General features: G+C 41.8%; 1 protein-coding gene across 2 annotated transcripts in view; it reads left to right on the forward strand.

The window, feature by feature from the left end:
• Window positions 1-19,323, forward strand: part of sfmbt2 (Scm like with four mbt domains 2) — a 53,489-nt gene that overhangs the window by 30,915 nt on the left and 3,251 nt on the right. For both annotated transcript variants that reach the window (XM_072377634.1, XM_072377635.1), the window contains 13 exons: window positions 2,216-2,304; window positions 3,677-3,926; window positions 4,822-4,919; window positions 5,845-5,946; window positions 7,764-7,994; window positions 8,971-9,097; window positions 9,218-9,331; window positions 9,426-9,468; window positions 12,000-12,067; window positions 15,130-15,281; window positions 15,664-15,773; window positions 18,392-18,567; window positions 18,731-18,900. In XM_072377634.1, the coding sequence (XP_072233735.1) occupies window positions 2,216-2,304; window positions 3,677-3,926; window positions 4,822-4,919; window positions 5,845-5,946; window positions 7,764-7,994; window positions 8,971-9,097; window positions 9,218-9,331; window positions 9,426-9,468; window positions 12,000-12,067; window positions 15,130-15,281; window positions 15,664-15,773; window positions 18,392-18,567; window positions 18,731-18,900 (1,730 nt within the window). The remainder of the gene's footprint in view (window positions 1-2,215; window positions 2,305-3,676; window positions 3,927-4,821; window positions 4,920-5,844; window positions 5,947-7,763; window positions 7,995-8,970; window positions 9,098-9,217; window positions 9,332-9,425; window positions 9,469-11,999; window positions 12,068-15,129; window positions 15,282-15,663; window positions 15,774-18,391; window positions 18,568-18,730; window positions 18,901-19,323) is intronic.

Raw genomic sequence — 19,323 nt, forward strand, 5'->3', positions numbered from 1 at the left:
GGTTGAGTTTGTAGAGCGCAGAGCTGTGTCTCTGCATAGCAAAGCGCAAGTATTGTGTGACGACAATAACCCACTTCTGCTCGTTCAAAAGTTTGGCGTGTGGCTGTGAAATGCTGTTTTTAAAGATTTTCAAGGTCAAAACTAAGGCTGTATGCATGCTTTCAAGTGTCTAGATGGGTCAAGCTGTTCATGAGGAAGATTCCAAGGCTTAAATGCTTATTTGCGTCACTTAGGTTTGACACGAGTCAACGTCTTTGCTCGACAGATGACATGCTAACAATCACCATGTGTAAATCTGACCTAAGATCGTCATTGTTTCTAGTTTGGCATCATGGATATGAATGTGTCACAGTTCTGTTTATTTTCTCATGATATTTAATCTCCACTTTTTCTCGCTTTGGAGCAGACTGAAAGATTTTTTTTAGATCCCATTCAACCCAAAAACATCATTTGTCTCTGTAAGAAAAAGCAAGAGAAGCACGCGGTTTGCTGAAACAAGGCCATCTGTGGCGAGGACTGCTTAAAATAATTCTTCCGTAACAGACAGCGAGGGAGAAGGAAATGCAAGGGTTGCAGAGTGCATGCCCATCGTAAACTTACAGGTATTAACTGATTAGACCACACCCATGTGGGTTGTTTATCTTTTTCTTTTTCTTTTTTAAACCTGTGTGAATTTGTCACACTTTGCATCCACATGTCTGCGTAATCAGGAAGCAGAGGGTTGGTTGGTCAGGGGTGACCAATCAGAAATCAGAGGGACGTAGAGTAACTGATAACGCGTACAGATGTCAGGTGTCATCGTTTGCACGTTTCTCAATTTAGTTTTTTTCTTGTCTACATACATCTTCAGCCTGTAAGGGGTTTCCCCAAAAGATCTGTGTTCAGGAACATGTGAGAACACCGTCTCAGACACGGATCCTGTTTAGTGGGTACACCTAGTTCAACGAAACACAGCCCCAGTTTTCGTTCTATTTCTCCAAACGACCCGCATTGTGCAAAGATGCGTTTCTGTTCTTTGGCTCGTCCCTTGAGGATATTTTTGTGGTGGACCCATTTGTCTGTGTGATGCAGCCTCCAAAGTCATCGAGCAGAGGAAACCCACTCCTCATAAACCTCCTAAGACCGCCTTTAAAAAAACAAAACTTTTTTTTTTTTTTTTTGGTCAGAGCTGTCAAACCTTTATTCGTCTAACTAAACTGAAACATCTGAAACCTCAAACTCTCACTCTTTTACTGTAGATTGCTGCGCTATTTAAAAGATGTCTAGAGAGCAGTGTTATCTTGTAAAATAAGCTGATAAGCTTCATTTGGCTTCCATGGGTTCAAAGTATTGTGCTCCACTGCTTTTGTTTTAGGAGTTTACTACTTCCCCGAGTTACACAGTTTCCCGTTATCTCAGGTCGCTGAATCAATGTTTATTACATCTGGTTTTCATTTGATCCACAGAAACTGAAACTAAAGAGCGCCCTTAATGCTACGCTCGCTATCCGGGGGAAAAGTTTCAGTTCAGTTCCTGCAGCTCTCTCTCTGTCAGGGTGATTTCCATAAATATTCTTAAGCACCGTCTACAGTTGTTTAATTTTTTTCCTGCCTTTTGCGCCACTTGGTTGGTTTTTATGTTATGTTTATGTTTATGCATTTAGCAGACGCTTTTATCCAAAGCGACTTACAGGTAAGCAGATAGGGTGGGGGTTCTTTAGGCAAGACCCCTACTGGAGACGGTAGCTTTCATGCAGGGGATACACACGACCTCAGGTGACCTCAGCCTCGGCAGTCATTTTCAACTGGTGAACTTGTGAGTAACCTCTGATGGCTGAATTTCTGGGTGAGATTTGTTTCCTGCAGAGCAGTGGTCAACTCGACTCCCAAAAAAAAAAAAGACACAACACAAAAACGTTGCGTGGTCGGCTAAATTTAGCAGCCGTTTCACGTATTTTTACACTGTTAATTTTAAGGTGGTTACCTCTGCAAAAGCCTGTCAGATAGGCATTTTCCTACTTTGTCCTTGCCTGTGAAAACCTAAAACAGTCTGATCTCACATCTAAATCAGACCATTTTTTGTCAAGGTCAGTCGGAGCCATTGGAGCTTTATCTGCTTTCCCAGTTTTCACCAAAAAGAGGGCCACATCTAACTCTGTAAAATAATGCTGCCTCTTGTCTGCATGTTTTTCACCCTTGTTTTGCTTTTCTTTTTTCTTTTTTTTTTCTCTTTAAAGCCATCAAAGAGAAATACAGCGACTGGACGGAGTTCCTCATTCAGGACCTGACGGGCTCCAGAACAGCACCAGCCAACCTGCTAGAGGGGGTGAGGGGCATTTCACTGCACTTATTTGTTGTTGTTGTTACATTTTCAGGCAAATAAAAAAGATCTGCTGGCTGCAAAATCACAGTTTAGCTGCAGCTGCCTGGTATGATGCCGCAGAGTACAAAGAGTTGCCTGATTTTCAATGGTGGCACATGTTTGGAGCGTGGACGGATTATGACACAAAGGGCCCCTGGGTAGAGATGTGGGGAAAAGGCCTCCAAGACACCCACACTGAAAGAGAGGCAAAGACGAACCCTGCAGACGCCATTCGTTTGTGTGTCACATTTCTGATCATCGAATGTCCCTCAGTGGTTGTTTTTGTGTCACATTTTTAAGCCCTTTTGGTTGTTTTAAACCCATCTGCAGCATCCTGCGCCTGTTTGCTGTAATATTTAGTCTCGTAGCGTTTTTTTGTCTTATTTTAGTCATTTTTGTATGATTATGGTTTGGTTATGATCTGATATATTGCATCTTATTTTGGCTGTTTTGTCTCAAAAATGTTACTTTCTTTTCAGGGTCATTTTTTTAATGAAAAAAATCTCTTCAGGGTTGGTTTTTTCCCCTTTTTTTTCTTTTGTCTTCCCATATGACCTTTCAGTGTCTCTCTGAGATCATTTTATGTGTAATCATTTACATGACTTTTTAAAAAATCTCATTTTGGCCGTTTTGTTTCTCTTCCTGTTTGAAAAGAAGCCCGATGTGTAATATGTCCTTTTGGAACACAGTAAGATGCCAATACACCAATAAGTTGAAGTCACTGTCTGATGGATACATTTTGGGATTCACAAAGAGGTTCACGGCTGCCGCTTAAACCTTTCTGCAACAGGGATTTGCGTACGAAGGTCAAAGTTAGCTGGAGACAGCCGCCGTCTGTAGCCTTGTGCTGGAAACAACAAAGATATGAGAGCGGCGGCGTGCATTTTCCAGAATTTAAAAAAGGAATTTGTTTTCAAGTGCAAAAACGGATAACAAAAAGAACATAAAGCAATGGCTACGAAAGAGTCAGAGGACACCAAGTGCAAGCAAAATAAGCCACTCTGTGAGTGTGAACGAAGTATTGTGGTGATAATTGGCTTTGTTTGAGAAATGTCTCGATTAGCACTGAAAACAAACTGAGTCTAAGCTGAGTCTAATTTCATATCACGGCATTCCTTTGAACGGTCTCACTATCCTGCTTGTGTTTCTCTTTGAACAACCTCGAACTAAACAAATAGAAACAGCTGTTTTCAGACTGTATAGCAGCTTGCTCTAATTAGAACTGTAATGCAAACAAGTCTAAATCTATAACCCATTAAGATAATCTTTCTTAACATCTCTGCTGTGTCCCAAGAGATTTCAGAATACCTAAAAGCTCCTTCTGTCTGCTCCTCAGCCTCTGAGAGGTAAGAACACGGTGGATCTGATTGTTGAGGGCTCGATCTTGGAGCTCCAGGATGTTTCGGACCCTTTCCTTTACTGGCCTGTCCGAGTCATCCAGAACGTTGGAGGGAGACTCCGTTTGCGTTATGCTGGCCTCTCTGAGGACCACCAGGCCCAGGACAGCTGGCTATTCTACCTGAATGTCAGGCTCCGGCCCCTCGGCTGGGCCCTGGAAAACCGCCTTGCCTTAGAGCCACCAACAGGTGAGAATCAACTCACATTCACATCTTTTCATTTGCTGCTGGTCAGATACTGCCGTAATGAGAAGGAAGGACTATGATTCTCCCAAAATATGTACACTGGAAGTCATGGAAGACTGAGAAAACAAATTAGTCATTATCTATGAAATGTTCTAAAGGGCAAATCTGTGAGAAATGAGACCACTTCTCCTCTTAGTGATTTGCATTGTTTGCACCACAGCTAAAAACACACAACAACAAAAGCAAAACGGCAAAGAAGAACCACACAGAGGTTAAAAAAAAAGAATAATTGGATGACATATAAGAGGAAAAATGTGCATCAGCTTGTAAAGGGCAGCGGTGAGCTGAAGAGTGGTCTTTACAGTACACAGCCGTGCTTGGAGATGTTTAGGAGGGAGACACAGATGGTATGTTGGATGGTTTCTTAAACAGCCTTTAGAAACCTAAAGCAGCGCATGAGTCATCTCGTGCCAGACAATCAGAACAATCAGTATACAGATGCTTTTTTTTTTTTTTTTAAAGTTGCATTAGCGAGGTCCTCCAATAATGTCAGAGTAGCCTTCCTTGTGCACAACAGTCACGCACGGCTGCATTCATTCGTAGCACCACAGTCGAATAACAACAACAACAAAAAAAAAACGAGACGCATTATCAGAGAAAAAGATCAGATGTGAAATGATGTTGCTTCTTTGTCTGTTTCCACTGCATCATACCAGGATTAAGTATCTTATGATATTCAACAACATGTAGTTTGTGTTTATTTTGCACATTTAAATAGAATTAAGGTGTCGCCTGGAATTTACAGGCTGATTACAGTTTATTTCAAATGTACGAGTCACAAAAAATTATTATGGAACGATGGAAAGATCATTTCCCACATCACGATGTCTCCGTTCAGATCTCAGGTCTCTGAAGGGCGCCGCTGACTGGCAGCAGGCTCTGGAGGACACTCAACTCGACGGACAGAGCAGTCCACTGCCGCTTGAGGTGTTCAAGGTGAGTCCCGGCATGTCAAACATTTCTGCCAATTATCTCTGACTTGGAAGAGATTAGTTGATGTATTTATCTGTACAGATCTGTTATTTTCATTCCTGTTTGAGAATTCTGCCTTCTGATCCTTCACATCAACACATAGCCAGGACCCGACTGAAATTCTTATCCTTCCTGTTTTATGATTCTAACTACAGCTACAGTGTAGCTAAATGTGTCCAAAACTTGACTGATTTCTACTCTGGGTCGAGCTTCCTTACGTCTAGACAGAAACTAAGCAACTGGAGACGCCGTTGATCTGATAATTGTGTGTTTTCATGGGGCTCTGCACAAGTAGAAGGAGCATAAACTAAAACATGAGTGTTAATCAAAATCACAAAAGAAGCGACCCATAAATGTCCCGTCAACAAAAGCACTGGAACAGCAAGGTAAACAGCAGCAAGTTAGACGAGTTCTGTAAAGATTTATGGATGCAACACAAGATCATCCATGACAGGAAAAAAACAGGCCAAAAGAGAAAGTTTATTCTAATTCAGAGTAAAACCAAATAAACTGATTATGTACTCGCTGGTGAAGTGAAACTAATCAAACACCCGTGTCCTAAAGGAAGATAAATCTTTCCAGTCAGTTTGACCTGAATTGGACCTTCGGCATGCGAAGCAGGCAAAACAAAGCGACTGCACAAACTTGTAAACGTAAAAGATGTCTCTTGCACTACATGCAAACATGTGAATCTCCCAGCTCCAACCTTCATTAATAAAAACATTTCTATGTATATGAAGAACATTTAATTTGACCTTATGAGCACTGATTGCTTCTTTTGTTATGCTGTCAACAGCAGGGTTTGCAGTGACCTACATGGTCTTGCAGGCATGTGCATGATTAAAAAGTGGAGCACATTTGTCTAAAACTCTTGACTTTACTGTGTCAGGACCACGTGGACCTACCTAAGCACTCCTTCAAGACGGGAATGAAGCTGGAGATGGTTTCTCAATGGGAGCGGCTTCAGATCTGCCCCGTTTCTGTCACCAAGGTGAGTCACACAAGTCTGATAAACAGTAAAATGAATAAGCATTGAGCAGGCCCCTCCCCCGAGCATTCTTCAGTCCAGTGCCGTTGATACAGCGGCACTGGATTCTTAACGTGTTTTTTGTCAAGGAAGGTGGCCTTCTTTAAATGGCCTTCAGTAAATGGAATTCACTTGCAACGTTTCAGGGAAGTTTTTGTGGTATTGTATCACGTGTGTCCCAGCAATGAATAATAGGTTGAGATGAGATGCTGCTCATAATTATTAACATCCCTGAATTTTAAGGGGAGAATTTTGAATATCTTATTATCTTGTTTGAATAAAAAGATCAAGTTGGCCACTTCTGAGCAGCTAAACGACAACAAAAGGCTTTCATATAGTAAAATAAGAAGACCTGGCACCCCTCACTAACGTTTAGTTGCAGAGTATTTATACTTCTAGTTCATTGTAAACATCTAGAAGGGTGTTGATCGTGTCTGGCATTGCTCTGTTGCTACATTTTGGAGCTCTTGCATGAGTCCTTTCTTTAGCCAGGGCAGATTTCAGCTCTTTCATCTGCATTTCTGTCTGGCCAGTCTGAATGCAGTCCGTTTTCTTCTTTTCAATCATTCTTTCGTCGTGTCAGATGTGTGCTGGGCGCCATTGTCATGCCGAGACCCAAGACTTTCACCTTAAACGCTCGCTCTCTGATTCTGGGCAGCACTAAAATGACTTTGTAATCTTCTGATTTTTATTATTCCTCCGACGCATTCAGTGCCGACAGTACCAGAGGCAACAAGGGCCTCCATTTTTAAGCATGGTGTACTTTTTTTTTTTTTCTTTTGGGCTCCATTGTGTCAACTCTAAACAAACTGTGGAAGTGCAGTGCATCAGAGCTCTACTTTGGTTTCCTCAGTCCATGAAGCGTTATCCCCGGGCAAATGTCACTCATCTCTTAAAGGTTTTTTGCAAACATGAGACTTTGGGTTTGTGTGCAAACAGTAAAGTCTGAACCACCACTGCAGGTCAGCCCAACGCTCTTCCACTGTCATGTGTGGTGTTTTTTTTTTTTCCACAAGCCTAACCAAACGCGTCAGATGTCTCTCGTTGAGTACTTTCTTACCACCACTTCCTGGCAGCATCTTAATAAGTTTAATGACTGTCAAATATGATAACTTCTTGAACCTTTTCAGCTTCTATTAACAAAAAACAAACAGTAAAACAATCATTTACAGGTTAATTCAGGTCTTGGGAACAATTAAATTATTCATTCAGTCCACGAACCATCATCAAAGGCGACTTTTATTTTGTCTGTAATTTCCTATTTCCTGACATAAATGTCTTTTGTTGTTGTTTAATGACTGTGCCTCATGCCTGTAAACTGTTATTGACTTTTGATTATTTGTAAAGGTCATCTGAGTTAATGAAAAGACAAACAAGTCACCATGTGACATAAAGATCCTACATAAAGATAAAGCTGCCAAAAGTCAATATTTAGTGTTAATGATTTAGCTTCCAGTTCAAAACAAAGAATCAAAGTTATTGATATTCCATTCCAGCTGATTAGTGTTTCAAAAGATGTGACATTTCGGAAAAACAGGGAAGAAATGGAAAAATAAAAACATTTGGCCCATGTTTACTTCTGTACTAATCTTTAAGGAGTGAACTTAAGTATTAATGTTGCTGATGTCACATGATGCACCTCCAAAGCTACGTTTGTTCTCTCCAGGCCCAAACAGGTGCCTCTTCAATAATAAGAAAATAGATTCAGATTCAGGCGCTTAGGTTTGAGGTTGTTTATAGTGTCGCATTAGAATAACGTTACACTTCTGTTCCCCCTCCAGGTTTACAATGAGGTCTACTTCCAGGTAAAGTTAGACGATCTCTCCGTCGATGCCAAGCCACGGTCCGTAGTGTGTCACGCCAACTCGCCCGGCATCCTGCCCGTCCAGTGGTGTCTGAAAAACGGCGCGACTCTGGAGAGGCCTCCGGGCTATGAGGGTCAGGACTTTGACTGGGCCGACTACCTGAAGCAGAGCGGGACTGAAGCAGCTCCTGACGCCTGCTTTCCTGATGTAAGAATGGATTGACTACATATTCTTTTTATTTTTATTTTTTTAAATTTTGTATTCTTTGATATATACATGTTTATTATTAGGGCAATGCTTACGCCAACTCGTGAAACAGAGAACAGAAAGACAGACATAGGATCAAAGTGAGTCAACAGCTCTGCAGCAACATGAATAGACTAGACATAAATAGACTAGACTAGAATAATACTTTATTAATCCCAAAGGTAAGTTGTGGTGTAATTATATGCACCAATCAGCCTGAACATTAATAGCCACCATCCTTATATTGAGTTGGGTCCCCTTTTTGTTGCCGAAACAGCCCTGAACCCATTGAGGGGTGAAGTCCGCCAGACCTCCGATGGTATCCTGTGGTATCTGGCACCAAGCGGTCAGCAGAAGACTTTTTTTAAAACCTGCAGATTGCGAAGTGGAGCTTTCATTAGACCCACAGATGCTCGCTTGGACTGAGAGCTGGAAAATTTGAAAGTCAACGCCTCAAACTCTGTGTTCTTAAATCCTTTTTGCAGTGTGGCAGGGCACATTATCCTGCTGAAAAGGTCAATGCCATCAAAGACTATACTTTCCGTGGCAGCAGAAAGCCATGCAACAGCACGTGTCTCCACTTGCTTATTCTTTTTATCTAAATCACAATCAAATGTCCATTTTCTGACATAGTTTAATGTCAGTCAGTGCATGTTGTCATATTGATACAATTTAGGGAGAACACCAGCAACACTGATAAAACTAAGCTTGTATCTTCTGAAATGTTGGGTTGTTTTTTTCAGTTTCAAACGGATGTTGTGCCGCCCGCCAAGATATTATTTCTCTTTCCTGTTAATGGGAAAATAAGGGTTAAAACAGTTTTGCTGTGTTGTAAACTGAGCCCGACTTTAGGTCATCTCAGGTTGGATCACTGTCCTGAATTTAAAGTAAACTCTGACTCATTCTCTCTCCTGTTCTTTTTATTCTGTGTGTTCAGACATGGCAGTGTCGAACCTTTGCCAAGGACATGTGGTTGGAGGCGGTGAATCCTCACCGGCCGGCGGAGGTGTGTGTGGCTCAGATCACACAGGTCAGAGGACGCCTGCTGTGGCTCCGACTGGAAGGTACAGGCTTTTGTGTGTATGTATGTGTGTGGATTAAGTGTCACTGAGCTCCTGCTTGGTCTCAGACTGAATGTGAAAACAAAAAAAGTCTCTTCTCCTCCCCTCTCTGCCTGTCTCCAGGTGTGGCGAAGCCCCTGTCGGAGTTCATCGTGGACGTTGAATCCATGGACATCTTCCCTGTCGGCTGGTGTGAGGCCAACTCTTACCCTCTCACCCCTCCACTGAAGCCCGTCTGTACGTACGCTCACAAAAACACGAACAAACCTGCACATTATATCCCAGGGAATACCCACCTAATGCAGCAACTCTTTAATTTTTACATCTGCAGGCCAGAAGCAGAAGAAGATAGCAGTTGTCCAGCCAGAAAAACAGTAAGAGAAACAAACGAAAAACCTTTCAGCAGGTGGAGTTTGACTGGTGCGACTTAAACTGATAGAAATGTATGTGGATATTGAACAGTGTGTCCAAATTAAGTTCTCAAGTGTCAAAAAATCCTCTGGTCCTTACCTGGTCTTAAAATTAAGTAAATATAACCTTAGGTGAACAACATGTGATTTATCACATTGTGTCGTTATTTATTGAGCAAAAAACTGCAAAAGTTAAGTACATATCTAGAGGACTTAAGAGGCTAAATAGCAGCCAGGTGCTGCTAAGCAAACACACTTGATTAACTGATCATCAGCAAGTGTGAGCACCTCTATAAAAGCAGAGGTTTTAGTGTTTTCCGGAGTATTCAGGTGCGTCGAAGCAATGCCAAGAGGGAAAAGAGGTCAACACTGATCTTAAAGAAGCAATGGTTTAAACACTTAGAAGAAAATATATAAGAGAACCGGGCTCCAGGCTCCAGGCTCCATGGCCTGGTTGCTGCCCATCAATCTGGTGAAGGATTATAAAACCATTTCCAAACTATTTGGAGTCCATCATTTTACAGTGAGGAAGATTCTCCACAAGTGGGAAAGATTCAAGACAGGTGACAATCTTCCCAGGTGTGGACGTCTCAGAACGTTCACCCCAAGGCCAGACCGTGCAACGCTCAGAGAAACTTCAAAAAGCATAAAAGAGCCTAAAGAACTAACCCTCAGACTCTTCAGGCCTCAGTTAGCTTGTTAAACGTTAAAGTTTGTGACAGCACAATTAGAAAAAGAAGTGAGCAAGTACAGCTGAGACACTCAAATGATTACTTCACATTATTGCTGCTAAAAGTGGTTCCACAAGCTGCAGAATCATGAAGTTTACTTAGGCTATTTTTAACGGACTGCTTCTACATTTTGTTGTAGTTTTTCCCCAGTTATAACACAGTATAGATAATGTGTAATGTGGTGTTCATCTGAAGTTGCATTTAGCTCATTTAAGAAGAATGTTCAAGAATATTTTATGTGCTGTTACGGAAAACCTCAGAACTGAAAGAGGATGCTCTTTTTTTTCTTCACATAACTGTATAAAATACAAAAACAGAACAAATGGGCTATAAATGATTGTAGATGATTGACTCATAACGTTTCCAAATTTATATTAAAACATTTTCAGAGAACAGTGAGAAGGAAGTTAATTTGTCATCTCGGTTACACTGACAACACTTTTATCAGCCACTTCATTGAAAGAGGAAGACATTTGGTTTGGATAGTGGATATATATCAAATTTAAGACTCAATTAATGACTTTTGTTGTAATGGGTGCTGACAAAACCAGGTCTTAACATTTCTACTCAGGAAAACTGACTTTTCAATACAATACTACGAGCTTAAGCTTCTCTCGTGAATAACCAAGTCAATAAAAAATGTTCAACAAGTCAGTAAAGTGTTACTAGAACTGTAAGAATATTTCCGTTTGCACCTTTGTCCGTGTAGACCTCAAGTGTCGCTCTTTTAGCAACTAAATTAATTAAAAAGATTTTAAAAAATGGAGATAACCAGTTGCGAAATAATCAAGAGTTCAGAGCTTTTTAAACCATAAACCAGCTTTATGGCAGTGTTCGTGTCGTATAAAGCAAGTAGATTAAAACTGAGCACTTGTCCTTAGAAATGGATGACAAGAGGATCTAAATCTATAAAAAATTACTTCATAATTGCATCAACTTTAAAACCTGACCTTGATGAAGGTGAATATTTATTCATTTATATTTTTAAATGGAAATAAACGGCATAAACGAACGTTAAAACCATCATTTCAGAGCTTTGCTTTTATTGTAGATGTTCCTTATGGGGCACAAAAACTTGAGTTTGGCGTTTGAAAGTCAAGACTTCTGATGGGTAAACTCCAAGATGCGACAAAATTAAAAAGTCTTGGAAAATCAAACTTGAACGGAGACTGAAGGTGGAAAAAAAAAATGGCAGCATTTGTCATCTCCAGCTTTCACCCGTTTCATTTCAGTGTAGTCAGAGTCAGTTTTTTTTCCCGTCTTTTTGTTTTCAGCCTGTTTACCTTTGAGTAAACACACACACACACACTTACCTCTCTGTCACTCAAAGCCATTAATTGAAACTGTGGCTTTTTAGGGCAGAAATTACATTCCCGAGGCACTGATTGATTTTTGCTGATAAATGACCCGATGCGCTGTTTGCTGGCAAGGGAAGCCTCAAGAGTATGAGGGTGAATGTCGGTCAGAGAGCAGGAGAAATATGAGGTCTTCAGCAGCACTTTGTCTCCTCTCTCATCTAACCACTAATTCCTTCTCATCAATACACCCACATTCCCCCCCTCCCCTCTTCCACTTTGTCCCCCTGTCGCTCTCTAACACACCTGCTTCTAAATCTTTCTGAAGCTGCGGTAGCTATTGTGTAGACTGATCGACTGCCTGAGCCAACATTTGGTTACTCTGGTTCCTCTATTGTTTCCTGTTTGATTAGATCAGTCGGATAATTTTCCTGATTATTCTGACTGGATTGATGGTGCTTTCCTGCAGGTTGGCTCCGTCCCAGCCGCTGGAGACGACCCCTGTGAGCCACTGCCAGCCCGTCGCCATGGATCCAGGTAATCAAACGCCTAGTTATTAATGTTAATGAGCTGCTGTAATGAGAGTTGAGGGGGGGAAACCCCGTTCTTCAGATACTCCTTCGCTCACACACCACATCATGACTTTGTGATGGTCTGTTAATAGTTGGTGCTTCAAGTTCCTCATCCACTGCAGAGGCCTGTGCATAAGCCCCATAAAGGAAACCACAAAGCTTTGCGTTGCAGAGCTGAGTGTTTAATTAATTGTCTGGGCATGTCCCTCATAAATTCCCGTTTTTTTCTTTTGTTTTTCTTGAGCTCTATGTGCCCATGTGCTGAATGTAGAGCCTTTTGTCAGGACGTGCTAATCTAGAAATAATACTTGTAGTATGAGGTGCAAGCTGGCAATTTCCTGGGTGGGCTGACCCTCACTGGTATTAATATAGAATGCCACTGCATGTCAGCATTAGATAAATGGATACTTGAACAAATAGATATGTCTTGAAATGAGGAAATATGCCAGTAAACAAATTGATAGACCTATGAAATATAGCACTTTATTCATATCAGGGGACTTGAGTGTTTTTTAATTTTATTCCCAATTCGCATATTCAAACTTTAAAGCAGTGCTGATGCCTTTGTCTCATGCATTCAGATAACCCCGTCTCCCTTATTTGAAAGCAGGAAATGGAATTTTAAAAAACAAAAGAGCTGGAAAACAAATGTGCAAATGGGGGGGAGTAAACATCCCGAAAACGGGTGTTGAGCACAGATTTGTGTCTGCAGGCTAATAGTCAGAGCATGCCAGCCTGCAGCATGAACTGTGATTAAGCATCGTGATGAGTCCCAGTGCAGCTTTGACTATTTCCAGACTTTGTGCACTCCAAGGAAGAAGACCCCCGGCGTCTCATTTGTAGGGAGAACTCAAATTAAAAGTAAAAAAAAAATGCAGCAGTTTTTATTTGGACATAATTTAGCACAAATAACGATGTGATTCTGAATGCTACATTATGTTTCCTACTAAATTCTACATGTATGGAATTCAAAAAGGTGGATTATTTATCATGAATTATATAAATAATACAACATTTAAGGGTCAAATCAGTCAGTCAGTCCAAATAACAGCAATTTTCTTTCTATACACACACTCTAAGTCTTGGCAGACATGTTTATATGAAACCATTCATGTTCAGGGTTTACTCTTTTTTTTTTATTATTAATGAGTCGTTGATTGGCAAACATGATGCGTCCGTTAGAATCTGAGAGAGAGAGTTGTGAGTTGGAAAAACAATCTGAACTAATTACCAGGATAAGAAGTAACATTCAGAGTTAAGTCATTACTGTAGCTGTACAAGCATTTTGTTGTGAGAAGATTCTCACCAACAACTAAAGGTCCCTGTACTTCCCTTTTTTTTTCTGTGAATCAAAGTAGAATCTTTTAGATTGTGCAGACAACATTCAACCGAACAATATAAGTATATTGTTATATACTTGTATTGTTACACTTCATATGAGACGTTTCTTTGTCGTGTGCTTCTTGAATGCTGTCGCACTGGAAATTGTTATCCGCACCGTCACTAATGGATTAAACGTTTCCTTGTTGTAAAAGTTAATTGCCGCCGGGCTCTACCAGCCCCGCTTCCACGCTTGTTTTCTTTCATTTTTTTCTGAATGGAGCTATAAAGGAAACAAATACGTTGCTTTTTTTTTTCTTTTCTTTTTTTTTTTTCAACAATGTTAAACAGAAAGTTTTGGCAGTATCCTGTAATTACATGCTGGAGCAACCGCTGCAGTCTCTAACTGCCCTAAGCAGGTACTTTAGCTTTCTTCTGGTGCCGTTTTTACAACGCAGCCAACAGATTTTAGATATACTGTCATTCTCACTTTCTAAACGTGAATAACTGGTTAAATAATGGCTTGGGTGATGTTTTGTCAGACTTTCTGGTTCCGCTGCTGCCCAGTCCTCAAGTGTGACATTAAAGGCGAAATAAAGGAAACTAAGCTGGATGATGACGCTTAATGGTTTATCCAAAGAATGGAGAAATATTAAGGAATGTAAGGTGCGGCCAGCTGCCAAACTCTTACCTTTTTTGGTGAGCAGAGAAGATTAAATCAGACCAAAATCCCACATGCAGTGTTTAGTTTGGGGCAGATCAGTATGTAAACAACGCGCATGTTTCAGCACAAAAATAGAGGTGGGGGGTGGGGGGTTGTTTCCAGGAGACCCTTGTCCTCTTTTCCAAACTCCCTGTTTAAAAACCACCCACTCGCTCATGTATATTCATCGCCTTACCTAATTACTATTCACCCCTGGCAGTGAAGTTCCAGGTGCTGGTGGTTCCTCTTGGGGGGGCTGCAGGAAGGGCGGAGAGCAGCAACGCTCAGTCCAGGGGGGGGCGTCACATGGACAGGATGCGCTCGCGGCCCAGTTTGACTCTGCATTCGCCTCTGTGGTGAAACGGCTGCTCACATAATGGAACATGAGAATGAAAGATATACTAAATACCGAGTGTTTGAATGTAAACAAGCTTGACCCCAATATAAAAATGTGAAATTCTAGACATTAATGCGCACTCAGAGAAAAGCTGATGTCTCGCATGCCTGCACCATAGTCTGATAAAGTTAGAGCGGTCATGTCACATGGGAAATATCCAGCCGGTTCAACTGGTTTGGAAATGAGTGGGTTAGTTGCCTAAACTTCCAGTAAAGCTGACGAAACCACCAACTGCGCAGTTCTGGTGAATTCTTAAATGGTGAAAGTGGTGTCTGTAGTGACCTGTTATCATTTTCATGAGTGTTTGTTTGTGGGGGGGGCATTGATCCTGAACTTGCTTTGGATCAAAAGAGAAGGAGCCTCAGTTATAAAACAGAGATAATCCATACCATTTTAGGCCAGAAATTTGGCATACGTTCTCATTATTCTGGTATTTTTACTTGATCCTAAAGAGCCAAAACATTTGACTTTATTCTTAAAGAGAAAACTAAGTACCCAGGGCTTGCTTTTTCTTCTAATTGTTTTGTATGTCTACATTTTTGAAGGTGACTGACGGATGCCAATTTCACATGTAAAATAATCAATTCTGTGCGGCTTAACTTTCCAGGTGCTGTCCTTTCCTCTGTCAATGGAAGATACTGCTGCTCCAAGATTTTTGTCAACCACCGCTGTTTCTCGGGTCCCTACCTCAACAAGGGACGCATCGCAGAGCTGCCGCAGTCCGTCGGGCCTGGCAAATGCACGCTGGTCCTCAAAGAGGTGGGCTGATGTCAACGGAGGAGGGGGGGAGCAGAGTTAATCAGAGAGTTACACACTTTCAAAGAGAGAGAGGGGAGGTGAAAGACAGAGGGTGAGACAGCAATGTCTTGTTAACCACCTGCAGTTTCTCAGCAGTGCCTTCATTTTAATGTGAGGAGCTGTCAGTCAAATGTGTTTACACAGATACACCTTCACTGCTGCTCAGCAAAACAGATGCTTAATTTCTCCAGAGACGGCATTTGTGCATGCACACACTTTTGTCCACAGTTTGTGATCTTTGTGCCTCTGTGGCTGCGCACACAAACTGCGATTCTTTCCTTCAGACTTGATCCGGAAGGTTTTTTTTGTTTTGTTTTTAAAAGATATTTTGTTCTGCCTCCAGCTCCTCAGCATGCTGATCAATGCCGCCTACAAGCCTGGGCGAGTCCTGAAGGAGCTGCAGGAGCTGGAGGATCAGAGCTGGGACTGCCAAGAGGAGACCCTCAAAGCCAAGTAGGAGCAACACATGGGCACATTTTCTCTCATTTTCACACAGTCCACAAGTATTTTTTGCTTATTTTTCTAAAAAAAAAAGAATAAAAACTCCGAACTGTAGAATCACAAACTCTCATCTTTCCCTTCAGTCGGCCTCTTAGATGATACTAATGTTTTTTCCTCCCCTTCATGTTCCGCTGCCCTCCACAGAATTATTTTTGTGTTATTTTATGATAACATATAACCTTAGGTGAACAACACGTTCACTGAGGTTTGTGTACGGTCTGCATTTCCATCCGCTGCTTGGCTGCACGGAGCCAAATTATTCCACAGCTCCAGGCTGCATGTTTTAATCATAAATCATAAACCGGCCCCCCTTTTTTTTTGTCTGGCAGAAAAGAAAAAGAATCGGGCAGTCGGATGTACGAGTCACTCACCTGTGGGTGGTGATCACATCTGAGTGTTTGATTTTTTTTTGGGCCATCCACTACCCAAAGTGCAGCATTCACCCATCTACGCTAACACACCCTCATTGTCATTGTAGTTGGCTTAACTCCTGTCGGTCTACTTCTGTCTCCAGCGTACTTGCGGCTCCTTGCGTGCAGCGATTTTGCTGCTTTTCTGTTGTAAATCGTTCCAAACTTAATATAAATATCTGAGTTTCGCACTGATGTTCGAACAAAATGAGATGTTTCACCTGGATGGTGTGAACTTGACGCGGCTGATGTTATTGGATTGATTCGTTGGTGAAAAAAACTTGCATTTAAAAACTGATTAAATCCACGTTAGCTGCTCCATAACTGATGGAGCCAGTTGGTTTTATTAAACTGTTACATTCGGTTTGAGTTTCATGTTTTTTCACTTTATCCTTGAATATATTTGGAAGAGGCCTTTGAAAGAATTATTAATACAGTCAGCAGTAAGATTTAAAGCTACATATGGACTTAGCAGGTATGTACAGTTAAGCCCAAAATACAACATTTAAATTTATTGTGAATTTTTATGTGATCATTTGGCTTATTCTGGCTGCAAATGACATTAACATGTGACCAACATGCTGTGCCTGACTATAAAGGCAAATATTTCAACAAATTCTCTCTCCCTCCCCCACTTATTTCAGTGACAATATGGAATTATTCGTTTTCAGTGGCAAAGCATCTATGCACATGTACAGCTACCGATATGATCTCCAACACGTTTCTGTGTGTTTCCACTGGAATTTTGGAAGGCTTTTCCGCAGGTACCTCCAGCTCTCTGAGGTTTGAAGGCTTCCATGCCATCACTCTTGTCTTTAGTTCTCTCCAGAGATTCTTGATGGGATTCAGGTCTGGACCCCTTACCTGACAGAGGGTCCGATGCTGGCCAGTGCCAAGACTTTCTGCTCCCTAACTCAGGTTGTGCTCCAGAATATTACGGCGCTGGCTTTTCCAACAACCTTGTGTCTTCTACACAGCGACTGCAAGTCAAACTAAAAAAAACTGAGGCATCTCACCTTTAAGTCCTCCTCGTAATTCACTGAGTCAGTCTTTTTTTCCCCCACTGGCAACGGTCCCGACAATCCAGTTCTAGTGTTTTTGGGGATTGTTAGTCATCAAGTTTCTGAGGTTAAACTATGATTACCGCTGATGCATCGGACTGTGCGTCTGTTTACAAATTATTATTTTCTTTTAGTGTTTGCAGACATCTCCATTCTCAGATATGGTCGAGGTGCCCTTCGGCAAGACACCAAACCAACCCCCAGACGGCTCCCTTGAAAGTGCCATAAATTTTCTCGTAGTGCGTTTCGATCGCTTAAATCTAAAGGTCAAACAAGCTGGCGAATAAAGATTCTCTGATGGTTCTGACTGAGAGGAAAAAGCAAAATTTAGAGCGTTTGCTTTCCAAAAGAAGACCATATTCAGGCATTTAGAATGAGATTTCTGAGAATAGATCAATTTAATTTGGGTATACTATGAGGAGGTGTCCTGTGACGGTTTTACCAGAATGCAAAGGGCTTAGAAGGGCGTCGTTAGTCGAGTTAGTTTCCATGTAGACTGACGCTTTTTCATAACTGTTATTGCTTCAGCCGTTATCACCTCACACAAGCAACACGGGTGCGTTTTTCAAAATGCGTTTTTCAAAAAAAAAGAAGACCAAATGGATCACATTCCGTTCATGATTACAAACTAACGAAGTGTTGATTTCCTCCTGGAAAATTAATTCTTCTTCAGGCTTGTGCGAGTGCTTGAATCCTGACACATCTGCCATCAGTCACTCCACACGCTGTTGGGTAGCCAAGAGCATCTCTGTCTGCTCCTCTTGATTAGATTGAAGCTCATGGAGGGGTTCGGCAGACGGGGCAGGTACAACTCGCAAACAACCTTAGCTATTAGGTGGGTTATTGCAGGGATGACCCTGTGCCTCGCTCCACTCTCCAGGATCGCTTTCATCAACTAGACGGTGTGAAATCGTGCCTGCTCGTGTAAAGCAGCCCACTTTGTGTCGTTACTGCGCAGGCAATCATCATTCATTGCCCGGTGCTTTCATGGATTACAGATAATCTAATTACCCATTGTCCTCATAAATGAAAGTGTAATCACTGACTGACAATGTCATGACACCCCTCCCTTCTCTCTCTGTCATTCCTTTCTCCTCAGATATAAAGGGAAAACCTATCGCTCCACCATCAGGATAGTCCGTCTGGCTGACCAAATCCCAGATTTCTGCCGTAAGGTGTGTGCGAAGCTGCAGTGCTGCCAGAACCTCTTAAGCCCTGTCCTCGTCACCGACAAGTGCCCAAAGAACTGCTCCGTACAAACAAAAACCAAATACAGTGAGTCTCTGTAATTATACGTATCCCTCCCTACACCACAGCTATGAAGACAACTCAAATCAAACCCTGTGATGATGCACAGTGTATAATTGCCTCTGATAAGTGGCTAAGTTTTGTTTTTGGTGCATTGTTGTTTTTTTTAACATCTGCTGTGCGTCCGCAGCCTATTACTATGGGAAGAGGAGGAAGCTACTCAAGTCTCCAGGAGGCGAGGAGACAGCAGAGGGGGAGCTGGCCAAGCCGACGCGCCGCAGGAAGAAAAGGAAAGCTATCTTTGTGCAGAAGAAAAGGCGCTCGTCAGCGGTCGACTACACTCCTGCTGGCTCCCCGCAGGTTAGATAACACTTCTTTCATAACGGGTGTCCTCCACACTGCTGCTCTTGTGACCGTGTGTAGTCATAACCGAGTGTTTGAATGTAAACAAGCTCGACCCCAAATATGACAACAGCAGGAGGAACTGGAGCTTCTCAGGAAGGAATTGCAGAGGTGTAGCGATGCATATACGGAGACATGAGACGCAGCCACACCTAAAAATAGTCTTGCATCCGGCTGAGTCCGGTCACAGTTGATGTTACAGAATGTTTGCTTGTCTTTACCTTTGATTTTCATGATGGGGGGGGTAAATTTGTACTTGGTCGGAAAGGCTCTGATTAGTTTACTCAGATGCCGGCACAGTCAAACGGCTGGTTTTGATCACCTAATTTGTCAATTAGAATTCAACTTTATAATCAACTTAACTGATAGTTATTTTCCCTG

Source organism: Leuresthes tenuis, unplaced genomic scaffold, assembly GCF_036924035.1.
Source record: "Leuresthes tenuis unplaced genomic scaffold, fLeuTen1.0.hap1 SCAF_23, whole genome shotgun sequence".
In the NCBI taxonomy this organism is placed as follows: domain Eukaryota; kingdom Metazoa; phylum Chordata; class Actinopteri; order Atheriniformes; family Atherinopsidae; genus Leuresthes; species Leuresthes tenuis.